Source organism: Eptesicus fuscus, chromosome 1 (genome assembly GCF_027574615.1).
Source record: "Eptesicus fuscus isolate TK198812 chromosome 1, DD_ASM_mEF_20220401, whole genome shotgun sequence".
Taxonomy (NCBI): domain Eukaryota; kingdom Metazoa; phylum Chordata; class Mammalia; order Chiroptera; family Vespertilionidae; genus Eptesicus; species Eptesicus fuscus.
The window spans coordinates 93,753,598-93,774,657 of NC_072473.1; the positions used below are offsets into that span (position 1 = coordinate 93,753,598).

At 49.7% G+C, this 21,060-nt stretch overlaps 2 protein-coding genes across 5 annotated transcripts in view; one reads left to right on the top strand and one right to left on the bottom strand.

Annotated features, from left to right (window-relative positions):
* Positions 1–9,623, top strand: part of TMEM185A (transmembrane protein 185A) — a 42,391-nt gene extending 32,768 nt beyond the window's left edge. For 2 of the 4 annotated variants that reach the window (XM_008158698.3, XM_054726687.1), the window contains exons 5-7: positions 4,072–4,248; positions 4,760–4,883; positions 6,013–7,659. In XM_008158698.3, coding sequence (XP_008156920.1) covers positions 4,072–4,248; positions 4,760–4,883; positions 6,013–6,257 — 546 coding nt within the window. In that variant the 3' untranslated portion in view covers positions 6,258–7,659. Of the gene's footprint in view, positions 1–4,071; positions 4,249–4,759; positions 4,884–6,012; positions 7,660–9,380 lie in introns of those variants that run through there. The other 2 variants (XM_054726670.1, XM_054726695.1) reach the window with 2 other exon arrangements.
* A 5,296-nt stretch (positions 9,624–14,919) lies between these two features.
* On the bottom strand, positions 14,920–17,062 carry LOC129149874 (protein EOLA1-like). Its single transcript, XM_054719626.1, has 4 exons — positions 17,033–17,062; positions 16,177–16,259; positions 15,394–15,452; positions 14,920–15,152 (listed from the first exon to the last, which is right to left on the bottom strand). The coding sequence occupies exons 1-4, from the start codon at positions 17,060–17,062 to the stop codon at positions 14,920–14,922; spliced, it is 405 nt and encodes a 134-aa protein (XP_054575601.1).
* Between the last annotated feature and the right edge of the window lie 3,998 nt (positions 17,063–21,060).

Here is a 21,060-nt window from a genome sequence, read left to right on the forward strand (position 1 = left end):
TTCTGACTATTGAGGTTGTTACCAGTGTTTCAGCATTATAAATCATGCTGCAGCATATATTTTTGTGCATAAAATTTTTGCCTAATTTTTTCATTGTTTTTGTAGGAAAAACTCCAGAAACAGTATTAGTAGACCAGAGGGTGGGAACTTTTTCAGATTTTGAAATAAAAACTGAACTGCCAATTTGCTTTTCAAAAAAGTGGTGCCAATTTATACTCCTGCCAAGGGTGAGGTCTAAGTCATGCTTGTAACCTGTGGCTTCAACTAATATATATTTGGTTAATATTAACTGTGCATAGATAGATAAAAGGACTGATGGATGGATAAATTCACACACACACACACACTCACAAACACACATATATATATATATACTAGAGGCCCGATGCACGAAATTCGTGCATGGGTAGGGTCCCTAGACCTGGCCGATCTGTGGGGCAACTGGAGGGGTGATGGGGGGGCCCTCTGGCAACCTCCTTGGTTGGCCAGGCACTGCCCACTCGCTGGCCCCACCACCAGTCACCTCCCTCTGCAGGGTGACTGGCAGGGCAATCGAGGAGGTGAGGGGGAGGGCACCGGCCTACTCGCAGGCTGGCCCCGCTCCCCTGCCACTGGTCGCCTCCCTCTGTGGGGCGACTGGCAGGACAATTGAGGGGTCCCCGTGGCACCCGCCTTGGCTGGTCTGGGGCCTGTGGGCTGGGGACAGCTCCTGCTTTAAGTGTCTGCCCTCTGGTGGTCAGTGCACATCATAGCTACTGGTCGTTCCACCAGTCGTTCTGCTGTTTGGTCAATTTGCATATTAGGCTTTTATTATATAGGATACATATATATGTATATATATGTATATATATCCTAATAAAGAGGGAATATGCTAATTGACGCTCACACCATCACAAGATGGCTGTGCTCACAGCCAAGAAGGAGGGAATATGCTAATAGACTGCCCTGCCCTCAAAGATGGCAGCACCAAAGCCAATAAAGAGGAAATATGCTAATTGACTGCCACACCCTCAGATGTCAGATGCCCAGCCGCCCAGGGCCAGCCCGAGAAACAGGTAAGCCTCGGATGGTAGCTGCCCAGCTGCCCAGGGCCAGCTCGAGGCACAGGTAACCAGGGCCATCCAAGGCTTGCGCTACTGGCAGTGGCAGCAGCAGAGGTGTGATGGGGCGTCGCCTTCCCCTGATCACTGGGTTGCCTCCTGCCACTGAGGGTTCCCAGACTGTGAGAGGGGGCAGGCCAGGCTGAGGGACCACCCCCTTCAGTGTATGAATTTTCATGCACCGGACCTCCTCTAGTTGTGTGTGTGTGTGTGTGTGTGTGTGTGTGTGTGTGTGTGTGTGTATGTATGCATATATATATATATCAAGCTATAAATTAGAGAATACACTATGGTTTCTATTATTAATGCATAGAAAGAAAATGAGAATAAAGGTAGAGGAGCTCCATTGCCTCTGGGAAGTGGTCATGCCAGTTCCCTCCCCGCCCCCCCCCCCCCCCCCCGGCCCCAGCCTTCGCTGCTTGTTGTGCATTTTTTAAAATTATATTTTTATTGATTTCAGAGAGGAAAAGAAAGGGAGAGAGAGATAGAAACATCAATGATGAGAGAGAATAATTGGTCGGCTGCCTCCTGCACACCCCCTACTGGGGATCAAGCCCACAACCCAGGCATGTGCTCTTGACCATAATCGAACCTGGGACCCTTCAGTTCGCAGGCTGGTGCTCTATCCAATGAGCCAAACCAGCTAGGGCTTGTTGTGTATTTTTTCACACAAGACATTTTCTTAATTCACATGGTTTACCTTTAAAAGATAAACCAAAAGAAAAAAATAGAGAAAAAAAAAAGCGAAACTATTCATTTGGCAACAGGGAAGAAAATAAGAGAACATATGTTGCCTTCACAATGGCTAAAGACAAGGCTCATCACTTCTGCCCAAAGTCTTTGATAAAATATTCATAATAGAAAATGTTGTCCAGGCACCCATCCTACATCTTCAGGGTACTGTATCTAGACAACAATAATTGGGTTTCAGACTTTCTGTTGTGATATGGATGGAACAAATTTTGGTAAGACCAAAATCTAAGTGTTAGGTAAATCAGAAGAAAAAAAAAAGAATAGGAGTTGTGAATGTTTTCTGTAGGTGAACAGAAGAATTTTTCTAGGCCCGATCCTGTGCAGGTCCCAGCAGATGAAGTAGTCTGCTTGCACATTTACCACAATGATCAAGGGAGACCAAATGAGGCTGTTAGGACCACTAATGTTTCACCCATAGGGAACATGCCACTAAGTGAGAGTCTGATAACAGGGAAGAGACTGTGCATAGACTATAGTAAAACCTATGATCAGGAACTCCACTCAGGAGGACTAAAAAATCATACAGTAACTCAGGTCATTGGTCTAAAAAAGTAAAATGTAAACCCAAAGAACTATTAGAAGAAAACATAGGAAAAAATCTTTGGGACTTGGAATTAGGTGAAGAGTTTCTGGAATTAACACCAATAACATGGCCTATAAAAGAAGCTTGAAAGCGAAATGAAATTAATGAAAAGACAGGCCACGGGCTAAAAGAAAATATTTGCAAAGCACAGGTCTGACCAGGAATTGTATCCAAAACTTCTAAAGAACTCTTAAAACTTAAAAAATAAAAACCAAACAACCTAATTTAAAAATTGACAAAATACTTGAACAGAACATTCACAAAAAAAGATATACATATACTGAATGAGCACATGGAAAGGACACTGTTACCCATTAGGGAAAGGTAATAAAAACCAGGATGAGGTACCACAACACACACACACATCAGAATGGCAAAGCTAACACAATTATCTAGTGCAGAGGGACATGGACACTCACACATTACTGGAGGGAATGCCTAATTGTATAGGCACTCTGGAAAATGGTTTGACAATTTCTTATAAAGTTAAACATAGAGTTACCATGTGACTCAGCAGTGCCAACCCTGGGTATTCCCCATAGAGAAGTGAAAATGTACAGCCACACAGAAACCCATGCACAAGTGTTTATAGCAGCTATATTTGGGATAGTCAAAAATAGGAAAATACCCAAATCTTCCATGAGTGACTGGATGAACAGACTGGTATATCCATCCAGTGGAACACAACTCAGCAATGAAAAGGAACGACCTATTGATACACTCAACAACTTGGATGAATTTCAAACACATTTCACTGATTGAAAGAAGGGAGTCTCATGCTATGTGCTAATCTGTAGCATGTTTTTGAAAAGACGAAAGTATGGTGATAGAGAACAGATCAGTGGTTGCCAGGGTTTATGGGTAGAGGAAGGAGGTAACACAGTGAAGGGACAGCATGAGGGAGTTTTGTGAGGTCAAGGAGCTATCCTGTAGTCTACATGTGCATGCATGAAAAATCATAGAATGTACACCAAAGAAAACAAGTTTACTGCTTGATAACAGAAGTTAGAGGGCTAATGGACATGTTCAAGGGGGCAGTACAGGCAGAGAGAGATCCTGCCCCCCCCCCAGAACTTAGCCTGTGGGCTTGTATGGACATTAAACAAGGTCTTTGTAGTATGACAGCAACAAACACAGAACCCACATGGGAGAGGAGGCAGGGACCAGGTAGCAGAGTCCTCCCAGCATCAGTGTGCAAGTTGGCAGAAGACCTGTGCACCCTGGGCAGCTGAAGCTTCTAGGGCACACATTCCCCAGTCTTTGGCCAAAGTACCTCTGGCAGGATGGAGAAATGGCCTGTGAAGAGGGCACATTTCTCCATCCTGAGATGTGGTGAGTGTGCATGAGGATGATGTTGGCAGAACAGGTGCAGACTGAGTTAGATCATACCTTAGGAAAAGCAGCTGCAAAGCTCTTCACTCCAAGAGTAATCCACGGTGGGGTACTTCAGCAGGTAGCAGGTCCCACAGTGAGCACACTGTGTCCTCACAGCATTCTAAGCATGTAAGGCTGTCCTTGTTCATGCTTGTACTGTCTTCACCACAATGATCCAGCAAGGGGTTGACTATGCCTTCCCTTAGATTCTAGGGCAGAAACTAGAATACTATAAAGACATTTTTTCTCTCCTTCCCTCAGGTTGTATGTGTTCCCCTGTGGATTCTCATGTCCTTTCTGTGCCTGGTGGTTCTCTATTATATTGTGTGGTCTGTCCTGTTCCTGCGATCCATGGATGTGATTGCAGAACAGCGCAGGACACACATAACAATGGCACTGAGCTGGATGACCATTGTTGTGCCTCTCCTTACATTTGAGGTAAGCTTTCAACAGCAGAATTTCTGAGGTCCTAAAGACCACCCTTTCCTATGACAGCATCCTGCATACCTATAAGAGCAATGAGCTAACTCTTGGAGAGTACACCAAGAGATAATGATAGTAAAATCAGAATGTTGTTTCTTTGGAAAGGGCTAGGGACTGACAATGAGAAATGTACCTTTCTAGGTATGATGCATCTGTATGCATCAATTTGTCTACTTCTAGGAAGAAAGTTGGATGTTGTATTTCATGTATGATTCTGTAGAGAGTTATAGGATGGGCACTGTTGACTCCTCAAAACCAGCACCAGGAGGAAGTCCCCTTAACAATGCTGTTGTTGGATACTTTGCAGGTGGATGGATTTTATTTTCCCCAAAGTAGGGAGCTTCTACTGTCTCATGGAGATGACTTTCCCCTTTTGAGACCTGGCGAGGGAGGAGCATTATGGCTTCAGACATTGTCCATTTTCAGATGCTGTAACCAAGAAACTCAGCTCTTTCTCTTTCTTTAGATCCTGCTGGTTCACAAACTGGATGGTCACAATGCATTCTCCTGTATCCCAATATTTGTTCCCCTTTGGCTTTCCTTGATCACTCTGATGGCAACCACATTTGGACAGAAAGGAGGAAACCACTGTATGTACTCAGTATTTCAGAAATCCTTAATGTGTGTGTGTGTGTGTGTGTGTGTGTGTGTGTGTGTGTGTAAGGACGAGCCTGAGGGCACCAATTAAGGAGCTTGCATAGGAAAGCTAGCGCTGAGGAAAATGTGGAATCTTCCAAGGGAAGGGCATGATGTCAACCTTGCTTTCCTTGCCCTGTACTACAGCCTCCATAGTAGTACACTACAGTTTGAGGTAGGACTGATCCTGGCAGGTGGCCTGTCTGATCCCATCCCATCCACTGCAACATTTGAATCAAGGTAACTCCTTTTCAGGGGATCCTAGGATTAGAGAAAAATCCACATTGCCCATTGACTCCCAGGAGTCCTCCTAAGTTCGATTTCCTTCTAGCTTTCCCCAGTGTCATTCCTGACATTCCCAGGTCTTGTCAGTGGTGCCCTGCTAGCTCTCTTTCCTCTTCGCTATTGCTGTGATCTATGGAAAGGATCCCTTCCTCACTAGACTGAAAGCTCCTTTGCATATAGTCCCTGAACACGCCCTTCTGGAAGCCAATGAGGGAGGGTGTTGTGCCCCAGGAGAGCCAGTACTACTCTGATGGTCCTGTGGTAAACAAACAGGAAGAGTGAACCTCAGAGAAGCAGTTTTGAGGTGGCCGCATGGTCTCAGGCTGCTTCCTGGCCTGCTTTTCTCCTGGATTCCGGAGGATGACAGGAATGCTTTCCTTGGATGTTACTCTTTGTCATACATTAGTTTATCCTGGGTAGGGAAGATTAGAGGATGTCTATAGAGTCTAGACTCCACAGGTATTTGGGACTTACTAGAGTAAGTACTCAAACTGGAGCACCCCTCAGAATCATTGAGAGGGCCTGTGCAAGCAGACTGTCCCAACTTATGATTCTGACTCAGTCTGGGCTGGGCCAAAATTGTATCCCTACCAAGACCCCAGGGACACTATCACAGCTGGTCTGGGAGCCCCACTTGGAAAACCATGATGCACAGATCTGACTTCTTGTCCTTAGTGGATATGTAGGCCTTGCTCAATCTTCATTTCTAAGACATCAGGATGAATTCATTCAGGATGGAAAAGTAATCTGAAATTCAGTGCAGGCTAGTATTTGAAAGATTGCATTCTTCTTTTTCAGGGTGGTTTGGTATTCGCAAGGATTTCTGTCAGTTTCTCCTTGAAATCTTCCCATTTTTGAGAGAATATGGAAACATTTCATATGATCTTCATCATGAAGATAATGAGGAAACCGAGGAAACCCCAGTTCCTGAACCTCCTAAAATTGCTCCTCTGTTTCGAAAGAAGGCCAGGGTAGTTATCACCCAAAGCCCTGGGAAATACATCCTCCCACCTCCCAAATTAAACATTGAAATGCCAGATTAGACACCACTTCCTGGGGCAGAATGCAAGCGCACTGGGACGCATGCGCTCCTCTACCTTCCTCTGCCTCTTTGTTCATCCCCCAGAACTGGTACTGGAGCTGGGGCTCCAGGTACTTCCATCTCATGCCTTGTTTGCACTCAGTGCCTGCCAGTGACTCATCACAATGGGACACACAGGTGGCAGGTGACTGGAACATGTGGTTTGGTTTGGGGTGTGTCAATGGATGTGGATGCAATGGAGGGAGCAAGTGTGAGAGGGAGAGATGAAGCTGATTCTGACCAATTGGCCGTGGCTGATTAGGCCAGAGAAGTAACATCTACAGAGCTGGTTTTCAAAGTGCTAAAATGCCTATCAAAAGTGTTATTTGAAAATGTATTTTTAAGCCCAGCCAGCCTCGCTGCTTAGCTCAGATTCTCCTGTTGTGGTGTAGTCAGTAGGAACTGTAAATAATCCTCTCTGGCACCATGTGTGTATCCACACAATCATTACTGTTTGTGTTCCTTCTGTGGAAGTAGTTTCTCTTTGGGCATGCTGACAGCAATTTTTAATGGCCCTATCAGTGAGCCTTTTCTAATGGAGTGACTCCGTGCTTGTATAGTATTTATACAAATATTTTAGCATTGTAATATACCGTGTTAAATCCTAGTTCTGTACAGTATATTCTGTTAAAGTATTTTTTTACAAGCTTGTACTGGAGACATGCATCTTCTGTTGCAGAAGTAGAAGTCAGGGGTGCACCTGTCCCACCCACTGTGGTGCCACCCCTTAACAGGACATCACCATTTCCCCTTGAATTTCTGCACATACATAGTAGCTGCTACTGCCAGAACAGCCAAAATAAAGCAAGAAATGATCTGTGCTTTTCTAACAGTCTGGGAATATTGGCTTGCCAGAAAACTATCAAGCATGACTTAAAACTAGTACACTGGATGAAGTTGCTGAGACTAGGAACAACCAGTAGAATTGTGTATATGAGAAGATCTGAGGCTTTCTGTCTGCCTTCAACAAGAACACTTTTGGCTGGGCTTGTGCTTTTGACTAGGAAAGCAGTTGCTCTAAGAGCTGATGGTAAAACCACGAGTCAAAGCAGATCCTATAGGTAACAGCCTTCTGCCTGGGAACAAGTAGGAAAATTTTTAAAAGGAGGGTAAAGGGACACTGGCATTCTCACCCAGGAAAAGAGTGGACGGTTTAAGGTGGGCATCTGCTAACTTGTCTAAACTGGGCTCTACTGATGTCTACCACATACGTGACTCCAGCTGCGCCCTGGCCTCCAGCCAGGCTGTTCTGTCTTGGAGACATTTGGAATCGTGTAGACTTTCCTGCTTGGTGTGTAACAAGTGTAGATCAGCCCACTATTTTTGCTCCCTTTAGCTGTTCAATAAACTGGTTCCTCATTTTCTATGCACTCTATATGGCTCTTGCTTTAGATATGGTCCAGGACACTGAAATTTTTCTGATCCAGAGGGAAGGAAACTTCTAGCTGCCACAAGTGGATGAGAAATGTGGTGGTGGGTGAACATCCCTAATGAGTCTTCTGGTACAGTATGAACGCAGTTCTGTAATTGTTACAGCTCAAGAGTCTTACAAAAGTGTTCTGTGGTTCTAAGACAATCTTAAAGCTGAAATTGGCTATTTGGTGCTCCCAAGGCACTGCGTGATCACAACAGTGGCTGAGTATTGCTTATGAAATAAAATAGTCTGTGATTTCTGTCTAGCTCACTCTAGCTGCCTGTGTGGTTTAATGAGCATTTAAATTGTGTGGCTTTTCAGCCCATGCTTCACATCAACCATCAAGGAAGTCCACCATTTTCTGGTGACAGATTATTTCCTATGGGAGCCAAAGGCCACAGATTTATCATTTTGAAAGCTCAGTAGATTTCAGATTAATTGTTAGACAAAACACAGTAGCTATGATTTAAGTATCAGGTACTTTGCTACCTAATGTACATCCATTGAATCCTCAGGACCCCATGAAGCAGGTGCAACTGCTATTATCCCCATGAGTAAATAGAACCTCAAAGAGGTCAAGTAACAGGCCCAGAGTCTGCAACTAGGAAATATTAAGTCCAGATGCCAGTGTTCCCCAGCCAACAGTAGTATCTTCAATGACACCCCTCTTTCTCTCTGCATACTGCATGTTCAGACTATACCCAAAGACTCATTAGGCATGGTGACTCTCCCCTGCATGCCTTGGCCACCTAAGTTCTTAGCATAATCTGAACAGAGCTTGTTGGGGCAGGGGTGAAGTCCTCATGATCCCCACCTGGACTAAGCAAGACTTAGGCCTGTGCCCTCTGCTATCTGAGTCTGTGTCCTTCAGACCAAGGCTCTGACTCCCACAGATTTCCCCAGGCATGTGGAGGCAGGGGGCATTGCTCAGCCTGGGAGTCCAACCCAGGGTCCTGTAGACCTGACAGGAACACCAGGAGTTAGATTCTATAGTACCCTCTGTTCTGAGACCAGTGGACCCCAAAGTCCTCACTCAGGAGGGCCTCACAACTCTTGCAGAGATCACTGCAGTACCAGGACAGATGCTGGAGGGGGCACTGCTGGGCCCAGGATGTGTCAGGGGCAGACAAAGATTACTATGAGTAAGGTTAAACAGTGAAATCAGCCCTAGCTGGTTTGGCTCAGTGGGTAACGTGTCATGCAGACTGAAGGGCCCCAGGTTCAATTTTGGTCAAGGGCACATGTCCAGGTTGTGGGCTCGATCCCCAGTGGGGGAGGGGAAGGTGTGCAGGAGGCAGCCGATCAATGATTCTCTCTCATCATTGATGTTTCTATCTCTCTCCCTCTCCCTTGCTCTCTGAAATCAATAAAAATATATTTAGAAAAAAAGTGCATTGGACAGAGAAATGTAGACAGACAACCACAATCCCACAACACCTCCCCAAATCCCTGCTTTGCTCAGCATCTTCAGTAGTAGCTAACTTTTAGAACCCACAGTGATAGCTGAGCTGATAAAGAAACCCCATGAGAAGGGGGGCAATTATACAAGTATACTGATAGATTCAAGTTAATGAATTCCCAAATAAATAGAGCAGTATACCATATACATTTAAGGAGAACAGAATATTGCAAAGATAGCAATCATCCTTTCTTTTTTAAATGTTTTTACAGATTTATAGATCTATTGCCTTAAGTTTAGGACCAAAATGACTGACAATCTTGGGCTTCTGAATTCTGTTCCCAAAATCAACACTGGCAAACTACAGAAGGGAGAATGAAATTGTAAAATATACATATCAGAAAAAAAAAAAACACACACACGAAAAAGAACCAAAGAGACAAAAGAAGAGAAGAAAAAAATAAAATATACATATTAAAATTGTAATCTAAACAATAAAACAGAAGAAACTCCTGGAGAAGACTGAAGAATGTGGTAAGCTTTTACTTGTGTTTGGGGTGGAGGTAGTGGGAAGTTGGGAGGGTCCGTAGCCTGCATAGATGCAGATGACTGGATGGGAAGTAGGAAAAGTGTAAACTTCTACCTCTACTGCATTGTGGAAATCAGAGGCAACATATCAGGCCATAGATGCCACTAACTCTCGGGTAATACCAACACAGTATGAGTAAAAGGGAGGAAGGAGCCAATAGGGCTTCAGAGTCTGTATTAATAACCGTGTGAAATCACCTTAGTGGGTGAGTCAGAACTTTTCAAACTAATGCTATATAAGAAAGAGCTAATATGCTAATTAGACCGAACAGCACAACGACCAGATGACCTTCTGGACGAAGCCGGGATGCAAGAGCTGGCAGAGCCTGCGAGGGCCAGCCAAGGTAGCCGGGACTGTGAGGGCGGAGCCCCTTGCACGAATTTCATGCATTGGGCCTCTAGTCATTTTAATAAAAGATGCAGACAGGACTAGAAATAGAGTGTCAAGATCAGAGTAAATCAGGCAGAGTAAGGGTGGGTATGAATGCAATCCTGAAACTTGGCAAGATGTAAAATTTATTTCTAACTTCGATTGAGGGTTTGAAAAAACAAAAGTCAGTCATCTGGAGTATAAAACATTAGCTAACTTCAAAAGAACAGAACCCCCTTCCACCTTCATTTCCTGCTGCTCATCGTTTTCCATGTAGAAAACAATTATTTTAGAACAAAATGTTTCAAAAGTCTGGTTGCCTAGTAAATAGACACTGTGAGAAAGGGGGCTTCTCCTCTGATGCTCCCCAGGGACCTTGGCTCTGCAGCGCCCTCTCTAGGAACTGCGATGTGACCACCATGGTCTACACCAGGGTTGTGAGGACCCTCCAAGTAAGGACTGAGGGCTCTACCGCCCCACAACAGAGGGCCCACCCGGCACCCAGCTCTGGTGCTCCTGTCAGGTCGGGGGTACCTCAGGCAGAGGTGCCAGGCTGTGCACTCCCGCCCCACCTCCTAGAGGGACCTGGGGGAGGCCGACACTTGGCCTGAGGGGCACAGACCCTGGTCAGCACAGGGTGGGGTCCCGGGCCATCCAGCCCAGGTGGGGACCAGACGGTGCTGCTGGGCACACTGGGAGCGGAGCCCCGCCCCTGGCATCATCCCTGGTGACCCCAGAATTGGTTTCCGGAAGTGATGTCATTGGCTTCCACCTGAGAAGCCTGAGGGAGCTGAGCGCCATCTTGAGAAGGCCGGCTTCGGGCCGGTAGAGGGGACAAGCGCTGAGGGGAGCAATCTCAGGTCGGCGGAGCCCAGACTCTGCCTGGAGTCAGGGTGAGGACCAGAGGGGGTCCCCTGGGATCTAGGTCAGCCCCTGCCGGGAGCCCTGGGGAGCGAGGCCCACGGACCTCCCCTGGGGTCACGGGGTTGAGGGCTCCGTGTGGGGGTCCGGCCTCCCGGTTCACAGAGGGAGGGACCCAGGACCTGCAGGCCTCATGGTGACGGCCGGCCGTGGGGGAAGACAAGGCGACTCCGGGCCCCACAGCAGTCAGTCCTGGGAGCCCCAAGGTGCGGGGTGACCGCGAGCGGCTAGGACTGACTTCCGCATCTTCGGGGTGGAGACACTGGGGGGGGGGGAGGGAGGGCTTCGGGTCATGGCAGAGTCTCAGGTCGGCAGAGGGTGTCCGGGACCCGCCCAGACTCAGTGTGAGGACCCTGAGGGAGACTGGGGGCCCTGGACCCCAGAACAGTGTCCGTCCAATAGGCCTCCCGGGGGTGGGGAGGGGTGATCTCACACATTGTGCTTTGTGATTTCTCCATCTGGGTCTGAGAGACTCTGGGGGTCTAGTAGGAGGAGCAGGGCTTCAGGCAGCAGGGGTGGGGGATCCCAGGTCCTGCTGCTGTCAAGTTGAAGACCCTTGAGGAAGATTGGGGGCCCTGGACCCCAGAACAGGGTCCGTCCAACAGGCCTCCTGGGGTGGGGGAGGGGTGATCTCACACATTGTTCTTTGTGATTTCTCCATTCTGTCTGAGATACACTGGGGGTTTGATACAAGGAACAGGGCTTCAGGCAGGAGAGCAGGAACCTCAGGTCCTGCTGCTGTCAAGTTGAAGACCCTTGAGGAAGATTGGGGGACCCTGCACCTGAGAACAGTGTCCATTAGGCAGGCCGCCTGCGGGTGGGGGAGGGGTGATCTCCCACATTGTGTTTTGTGATTTCTGCATCTGGCTCTGAGAGACACTGGGGCTGTGGTAAAAAGAAAAGGGATACAGGCAGCAGCAGGGTGATCCCAGGTCCTGTTGCTGTCAAGTTGAGGACACTGAGGGAGATTGGGGAGCCCTATACCTGTGATCAGTGTCCATCCCGCAGGCCTCCTTGGGAGTGGGGGAGGGGTGATCTCACACATTGTGCTTTGTGATTTCTGCATTTGGTCTGAGAGACACTGGGGGTTTCATAGAAGGAGCAGGGCTTCAGGCAGCAGAGGGGGGACCCCAGATCCTGCTGCTGTCAAGTTGAGGACCCTGAAGAATATTGGGGGACTCTGGACACCAGAATCATCAGGCCAGGGTGGACCAGTGGGTGGGGTGACTACAGGGTGGGGTGACCTCTGCATGAGGTCTGAGAGACTCTGGGGTTCCGTGTAAGGAGCAGAGCCACAGGTCTGCTGAAGGAGAACAGACAGGACCCTGGACCCCAAAATGTAGGGGACCCCATAAAAGCCCTCCCCTGCTAAAAGCCATGGGAGACCCCATGCCAGATGACCCCTTCAGTTGTCTCCTGACTTTGGCATGCAGGCCTGAGACACACTGGGGTTCACTGTAAGGAGCACAGCCACAGGATGACTGAAGGCACCCTGGACCCCACAACTAGGGGACCCCATAAAGCGCTACCCTGCTATCAGCCTTGGGATGCTCCCTGGTAAAAGACCAAGTGAAGAGTTTCCTGACTTCCTTATCCAGGACTGAGTGAGACTCAGGACTTGGTATAAGATGTAGGGAATCACACTTCCAGAAATATATCCTAAAAAACTGGAAATACCTATGAGAAAGAATGTATGCACCCCTATGTTCATAGCAGCACAATTTACAATAGCTAAGATCTGGAAACAGCCCAAGTGCCCGTCAGAAATTTATTTGAGGAAAAAGCTGTGGTACATTTATACCATGGAATACTATGCAGCAGTATAAAAGGTAGGCTGTCTTGCCCTTTGAGACAGCATGGAGGGTCCTGGAGGTTTCATGCTAAGTGAAATAATCCAGTCAGAGGAAGATAAATATCACATGATTGCACTCATATGTGGAATCTAAGTTACAAAGTAAACTGATGAACCCAATAGATACCCACAGGTGCAAGTATGGAACAGATTGGGGAATCTCAGAGAGAAGTTGGGGAGGGTGGGAAGTAATCAACCAAGGACCTTGTATACATATATGCAGGGCCCATGGATACAGACAATTGGGTGGTGAGGGCAGGGGGCAGAGGGCAGGGGTATGCTGGAGGGGGTCATATGTAATCTAAAAAAATTAAAGCAAAATATGCTAATTAGACCAGACATCCTTCCAGATAACCTTCTGGTGGAAGCCAGGGCTTCTAGGGAAACCGGGTCCCAGGTGCCAGAGGGAACCTGTTGCTGGAAGCCAGGTGTAGGAAAGCCTTCTCTTGCACAAATTCTGTGCATCGGGCCTCTAGTCTTTTAAATAATAAAGAACTATTAAAACATTAAAAATAAAAACAGTGTAGGGAATCAGGTCCACAGAGGGGAGGGCAGAGGTACTGCCCGGACTCAGGTGGATTTGATGCCTTCAAATCAGGGTCTAGGAGCCTGTGGGGTTTCGTATAACAAACAAGCCCCAGTTCCGCAGAGGAAGGACCCAGAACCAGCCAAGGTCAAGGTGAGGACCCTGAGTCAGGACTGAGGGGACCCAGACTCCCAATGTAGAGGCCGCACATAACGCCACCTTGCTCTCAGCCTTGGAAGGCCCCAGTTAGGTTGACCACATGTGATGTCTCCTGACGTCAGCATTCAGGTCTGAGCGAGAGTGGAAACTTGATAAAAAGTGTAGGGCCTCAGGTCCACAGATGGGATGCAGAGGCACTGCCCAGAGTCAAGGTGCTTTTCCTGACTTCTGCATCCAGGTCTGACAGGCTCTGGGGTCTGGTGTAAGGAGCAGGGTCTCAGGTGGCAGAGGGAAGCATCAAGGAGGGCCCCAAGGGAGGACTGACGGAATCCAGGAACCCTAAGCAGAGGGGAGTCCACAGAAGTCTGCCCTGCTGAAAGTCTTGGGAGGCCCTGTGGTGGATGACCATGCAGAGAGGAACCACAGAAGCCCAGACTTGATGTCCGCCCTGGCAATTCAGGGGGAACAACATATGGGGCAGAGGGGAGGACCTGGGTCCTGCCCAGAGTCAAAGTGAATATGCAAATGGAAGACAGAGGAAACCAGGACCCCACAACAGAGATGCCCCATGTTACCCCTACTGTGAACCCTGGGAGGCTTCCGGTCAATGACCACATGCTTTCTTCCTGACTTGGGCATCTTAGGTTGACAGGAGGTTCCGACTCCAGCCAGGAATCACGGTGAGGATCCTGCAGGAAGAAGAGGGGACTCCACGCCCTGAGGGCTGAGGGGTCAGGCTCCAGGAGGGAAAAGAAGGGCTGCAGGGCTCTCCCAGGATAGGAGGTAAGGACCCGAGTTAGGGCCCAGGAAGCCCCCTAGCACACCTTGAAGTATGCCTGAGGTTTGGCCAGTGTCATAAGTCCCCAGTGTGCCTGTTCCTGCCAGCAGCACCTGGAAGCCTCATGCTAGGCCTGTGTATTTGGGTTGCTTCCAGACTTCTACCTTAGGAGTGGCAAAGGGAGGTGAGGGCATTGTCCTAAAGGTGCTGGGTAATCAAAGTGGGGGTCTTGAGGCAGGATGGTGGTATCTCTCACCCAAGTAAAAATAAGGACCAGTTGGCATAGTCTCTGCTGGTGCAACTGGGTCACTCAGGCATGATAGTCAATGTGGTGTGTCCTCAAGTCCACCTTGGAGGTCTCAGAGAGATGGTGGACATGGCCTGCAGTATTCGTTCTAAGTTCAGCAGAAGGGAAAGGTCCCAGGCACTCCAGGAGTGAACATGGGTAGCTTGGGCAGGAAGGAGGATACTACACTCCAGACAATGAGTGCCCTGAACCCAATCTGTGCTGCTGTCAGCTCTGGGAAAGGCCTGGCATGGGTCTGCAGAGGTGGTTCCTCCTCATGTGTGTCTCAGGGCACTCAGGAAGGACAGGACCTTGGTCAGAGGGGATGGCTTCAGTTCATGAAAAGAGGAGCTGAGGTTCTGTAAGGGTGGTAATGGTCTGAATGTTTTCTTGTGGAAAACTGGCCTTTCCTGGGTATGCGCTCCAGTAACCACCTGGGGTTTGAAAGTGCAGTCAGGTACTTCTGCTTCATGTTGGTCAGTACAGCCTGCTTTTCCAGTTCCACATCCTCCTCAGGAGCCACGTTTTCTGGGCACTGCAGAGTTGCCCCAATGTCAAGGAGCCCTGAGCACCATGAGAGAAGCACTGAGATGTTTTTCCTTCCATAAACCAAAGGCTTCCTGTGAGAGGAAACGGTTCTTCAAAGTTGCACCCACTAGAAGCTAAGCTGATTTCACCAAAGGGACATGGAGTGAGGTGGGTCCCTCTGACTGAGCACTTCTGATGTGTCAAACTCTGTTCAGGGAATTCTGGGTGAGGCCAGGGGAGAGAGGGAAAAGAAGAGGACAGAGCCTGGTCCACTAACGGGCAGGTCCCAGCCCAACTGCTGTGGGCAGCACGTACAGGTCAGAAGGGTCCTGACTGCTGTGGGGAACCCACAGGCAATCAGGTCCCAAGCTCTTCACTAGGAGAAAGGAGCTGGTGTGAAACCTCAACCACTGAGGGGTGAGCGAATGTGCCCCGGATGCCATGGGCAGTGGGGGAGAGGCAGGTGTGTGAAATCAGGCAGACAGTCTGATTCTGGAGGCCACCTGATATTCTCTGTGTGCTGTGCAGCCTCCCATGGTCTGTCACACACACAAACATGTGTGCACACACATAAACACACATGCGTGCACACAGGCAACACCACATGCAGACTTGGACCTGTCCCTGCCTCTCAGGTCACCAATGGGAACTGAGGCCCAGTGTGGACAGAAGGGTTCTCCCAGGTCGTAGGAACTCGGCCCAAGGAACCCCAGCCTGGGCCCCTTGCTGCCCCTTTGAAGGTGTGCTGCTTACAGAAACCACAGCCCCACCACCACAGGTTCAAAAGAAAACAAGCCCCAAACTCCTGAGCAAGGTCTTGGGGGTACTCTTGGAGGGGTGTGAGCTGCGTTCAGGGTGTCACACCTTGCCAGTGATCAGTCCTCACCCATACTTCTCCCTTCCAGGAGCAGGGCCTGAATCTGTGTGGCGTTTCACTTCACACACCTGCCCCACCCCCACTGCCCTTGGCATCCTGGGCCCGATCGCTCACCCCTCAGTGGTTGAGGTCCCACACCAGCTCCTTTCACCTGGTGAAGAGCCAGTTCCCCTGGCTGCTCACTAGGGTTGCCAACAAGTCTCCAGAGTCTTGATCGCATTTAAGACAAAGCCTGCATAAGGCTGCGGGAAGGAGAACTCATCTCCCTAGAGATCCTTGGGCCTCATGTGGCCTGGAGAAACCTACAAGTGTGAATGTCAATAAGCATCATGCATCAGCCCTCCATGTTCATGCATGTGGGCTGACCTCTCCCCAATGACCCCTGGGGCCCTGGAACCCCACTGACAGGGATGGTGGGAGAGCAGAGAGTGTTGGCTCCTTCTTCCTATCCCCACGCAGTCAGCGGCCAGGTCCAATGGAAAGGGCTGGCGATGCAGATGCCTCATCCATCAGATGGAGTCTTTGGGGGGATCAAGGAAGAAGGTGGAGACAGGTAAGGAGAGGCACTCGGCACAGGATGTGGTCAGTTCCACAAAGGAGGTCACTGAGACCAGGGGAGCACAGAGGAGGGAGAAAGGGCGCTTTGGCTTCACACTGGGTGAGTGGGTTCTAGTCCTCTCCCAGCGCAGACACTCCTGGGCTTTGCTTCTTCTCTTCCCCCCCCCCCCCCGAATCTAACACAGTCAGCTAACCTTGTCCTTTCATCCCAAGGGGTGGCAGGTCCCCAAGCACCCTGGTTCCTCTCCCAGGGCTCCTGACTGTAAATCCTTATAATTCAACCTCTGCTGGGCCCTGGGACACCACCGTGTGATCTCAGATCATCCTGCCAGGTGTCTACACTCGACCACTTTGGGTGTCACCCTCCTCCATCCCCTGGCTGCACCAATGCTATCCGCACTCAGCAGGCACACCTGGCCCCACTGCAGCATAGAGAAAGGAATAACAAGAACAGGAACAATTGGCACTGGTACCCACACACCATGCCCATATCAGGCCCTGGGATGGGCATGATCCAGGGATCTTAGAATTCAATCCTCAAATAACTGGGTGGGACAGTGAAATTGGTACCCCATTCTACAGTTGAGAAGGTGACACCTAGGGATGAAAAGATGGCCCACGATCTTGGGGCCCTGACTGCCTCACCCCCTGTTCTTGCCTCTTTTCCTTGTACCTGAAGAATGGGGTCCTTCCTCCTTGTTGGAGGGCAGAGCTGTGCTGTGACAGGAGCAGAAACCTGGGCCGAAGTCTCATCCAGGTCCTAGTACCTGGTGGAGCTCAGTCTCTGCAGGGCTGTGAGTATCTGGCCCATAATAGGACAGTCAGAACCGGTGGCTACACATCATAGAACCTGAGCCACAGTACCACACTCCACATGAGCACCCCCACTCTGCTTGTCTCTCCCCTCCTGTCTTAAAGAACATAAACCTGACGTCAGCTATTATGTCTTCGTGTTTATGAAACACACCCACTCTCAAAGACAAGGCTCTGAGGAAAAAAACTGCCACCTGTTCACTCTTCCCTGACAGTCCCTGTGTCCAGCTCCTCTGAATTCACTCCTTTTCACTCTAGCTGGGTCTCCTATCCCGGCGATCTGAACCACACCTCTTGCTCACCCAAGGACCTTATCCATAAATAAAAGGAATTTAAAGAGGTAATCAAGTTAAAATGAGACCCTCCTCCAATGACCTGTGTCCTCACCTAAAGAGGAAATTTACAGACATGTACACACAAATACCTTATAAAGATGAAGGCTGAGACCTACAAGCCAAGGGGTGCCAAAGCATGCCTGAAAACCACCAGAATCTGGGGACAGGGATGGACAGATTCTCAGACCTCAGTATAGGCAAACTGGGCCCACATTTCCATCTCTGACCTCCAGCCTCTGCAACAGTGAGACAATACTGGTACATGTCTGTTGTTTAAGCCACTAGAGCAGTAGTGCTTTCATGTGACCACCCCAGCAAATGACCACACAGGCATAGCTCTTTCACACACATCTCCACAGGGTAGAGAATGGTTTCACCATCCACAGCCCATCAAATACATTCTTTCATGTCTACATTGTCTTTTAAGATTGACTGATTTTCCCCTACTGATGAAGAGTCACAGACCGCTTTGCATTTTCTGCTACTATAAGGGACACTACCACAAACATTCATTGACTATAGACTTGTTAGCAGGAGGCCTGGGTCACATGCACGCACATCTGAGATGCTCACTCACACCAGCAAATGGCCTTCCACAGAAGCTCAGCCGTGTATGCCCTGCCAACCATGGGCCACGGTACCATTTCCTCACATGCTTGTGGGCTCTGAGCATCACCGCTGTGCTTACCCTTCACCCACCTGCTGAATAACAAATGGTCGCCCTGTCGTTGGGTTTGAATTATTTATAGCAGAGGCTGGATGTTCCCCTGTGGCCTGGCCATTTGTATTTGTTCTGCTGGGGTTTATGCCTCATTTCCGCCATGGAATTTTGGCCTCTTTTCTCATCAAAGCCACAAAATCACAAGGAGATCTGATCTGCATGGGTGGCATCCCTAGGGAGAACTGAGGCCCTGTAAAGGCATGAAGGGGGCTGAGTGCCCTCCTGCCTCACAATGTAGAGTACCTGCTTTGTGGCCTGAGGAAGACACACTCTTCCACTTGCCTTTGCTTCTTCTCCTGCACGAGGACAAGAGGGATAATGAGTCAAGGTCATTAGGGACAAGACAGCAATGTTGGCTAACATACCAGAACAGTCTTCTACTCAGCAGGGATTGGAAACCACCAGGACCAAGGAGGTTCCAACTGGTGGGAAACACATGTGGCACCTTACTCAGGGTTTGGTTCTGCCAATCATAGCAGTGGCTCTCTCCTGCCTTACCTGTTCAGGGACCACATGATGGCCCAGCCAGCTGCACAGAAAACCATGTAATGTAAGTGGCTCATGTTCTTACAGCCCAGCAGAGCCCCGTCTCCAGGGGGAGAAAACTCCCCCTCCCCTCACATCATCAAATGGGAAGGACTTGGGGATCCTACAATCTCATTCCCTTCAATGTAATCCTGGGTAGGCCCACTGGGAGGGTTGTTATGGGCAACCACACACACACACACACACACACACACACACACACACACACACACACGGATGGTAGGCAAGTGAAGGTAGCCAGAAGAGGACACAGAAAAAATGTGTTCTGAGCTGGGGCAGGAGTGCTTCCAGTTCCACAGCAATCCACAACCCTGGAGCAATATCTTTCAGAGGGCCCAGCAGGCCTGCAGCCAAACTGAGCATCCCTGCTCCCTTCTGGAGACTCAGGTCTCCTGGCCCCACTGGCCATGGAGGTGGCTAAGCTCTGGGTTGACCCAGCTGAGGCCCCCATACAGGACAGTCCTCCTCCTCCCCGCGGCCCAGGGAGACAGCCAGTACTGAGAAGAGTGCCTCCCAGGACCTGATGAGGAGAGGATTCTGGGACTCTGAGACCACAGAGCAGCAGGCCAGCAACCTGGCTGCTCCTCAGCTGATCCAGGACTGCTAACAGGTGACTGTAGACACCCACTGGCTTTGGTGAGCTACCCGTGCTGGCGGAGACAAAAACCCCTTTTCTTGCTGGCTTACAAAGGCACATAGACACATACATCCTTAAGTAGCACGCCAGGACACAGCAGCACTCCATGACGTAGCAGCACACGTGCCAGGATTCTGCAGGCACTTAGCTGGCGCGCAGGTAAGCAGTCGGGTAGAGACTTAGACACGCATGCAGACCACGGTTGCTAGGAGACATTGTTGGCTCACTGGACACAGGCTCACAAGATGACCAGGGTAGATTGGGACCTCCTGACAGTGAGCAGGGCTAAGCAAGCAGAGGGGCGGGGCTTGGGGCGAAGGCTGTGCTGGGGGAGGAGTATCTGGGTGAAACCATTGGAGAAAGCCAGGGGGAGTAGCTGGGGCCTGAATTGTGAGAAAGCTGGGGAGGAGCTGTTGAAATGCTGGTGGAGGAGTATCTATTGGAGAGCGTGGAGGCAGAGCTGAGGGCTGAGCTCTGAAAGCTGGGGAGGATCTGTGGTCTGGGGTAGGAGGAGCTGTGGAAAAGCTGGTGGAGGAGGCAGACCTGAGAACTGAACTGTGAGAAAGCTGGGGAGGATCTGAGGGGAGGGGGTGGAGGGAAGTTGGGGAGGCGGAGCTCAGAGGCGGTGAAGGAAGAGGCTGGCAGTGGGGAGAGTTGGGGGACAGTGTCTGGGAGCAGATCAGTGTGAAATAGCTCTGGGAGTAGATGGGAAGGAACTGTGGCAGAGACGGAACAGGGGGAAGATGATCTGTGGGAAAGAGCTACAGGAGTAGCTGGGGGCAGAACTGTGAGAAAGCAGGAGGTGGAGCTGCAGGGTGGAGGTGGATCTGGAGTTGGAGCAGGGCAGAGGGGGTGGATTGCTGTGGAGGTTTAGGGCTCAGCTGCACATAGCTGGCTATGGAGCAGGGCTAAACTAGCGGGGAGCTGAAGAGGATTAGCTTCTGAGCGTGGGGCAAGGGGGACCCACGGGGAGAGTGTACCTTTGGGCACTGGGAACCATGTGACAGGTGGCTTCCCACTCAATGGCCAAGGCCAGACAGTGCCCTTTTGATTACCATGACACCTACCCTCAGTCTGCCCTGCACCAGTAGCCATGCACCAAAGTGGCAGCCCAGGGCCTGAATGACCTAAGGGGACCCTGAGAATGGACCCTGGGGGATATGGAGGCCCCAGACAGGACAACTAGACTGAGTCCTGCACCTTAGGTCTGAATGCCCAGGACAGCTCTGCTTTCTGCAAGCTCATCCACGCCCCTATCCAGCCCACCCCAACCCCTGGTAGTGCCTTGAGCTAAGGTTTTCACATTGGCATTTTTTTGTAGCATGTGAGAAGAAAAATCCCCACTGTGTTTCTTGCTGTCTCTCAGAGCTGACATGTCTCAAACAAAGCCACCTTCCCTATTGGCTGTTTCTTCTCTTCTAGCTCTCAGTTACAGGCTTAACCCTCTCAATGCCACC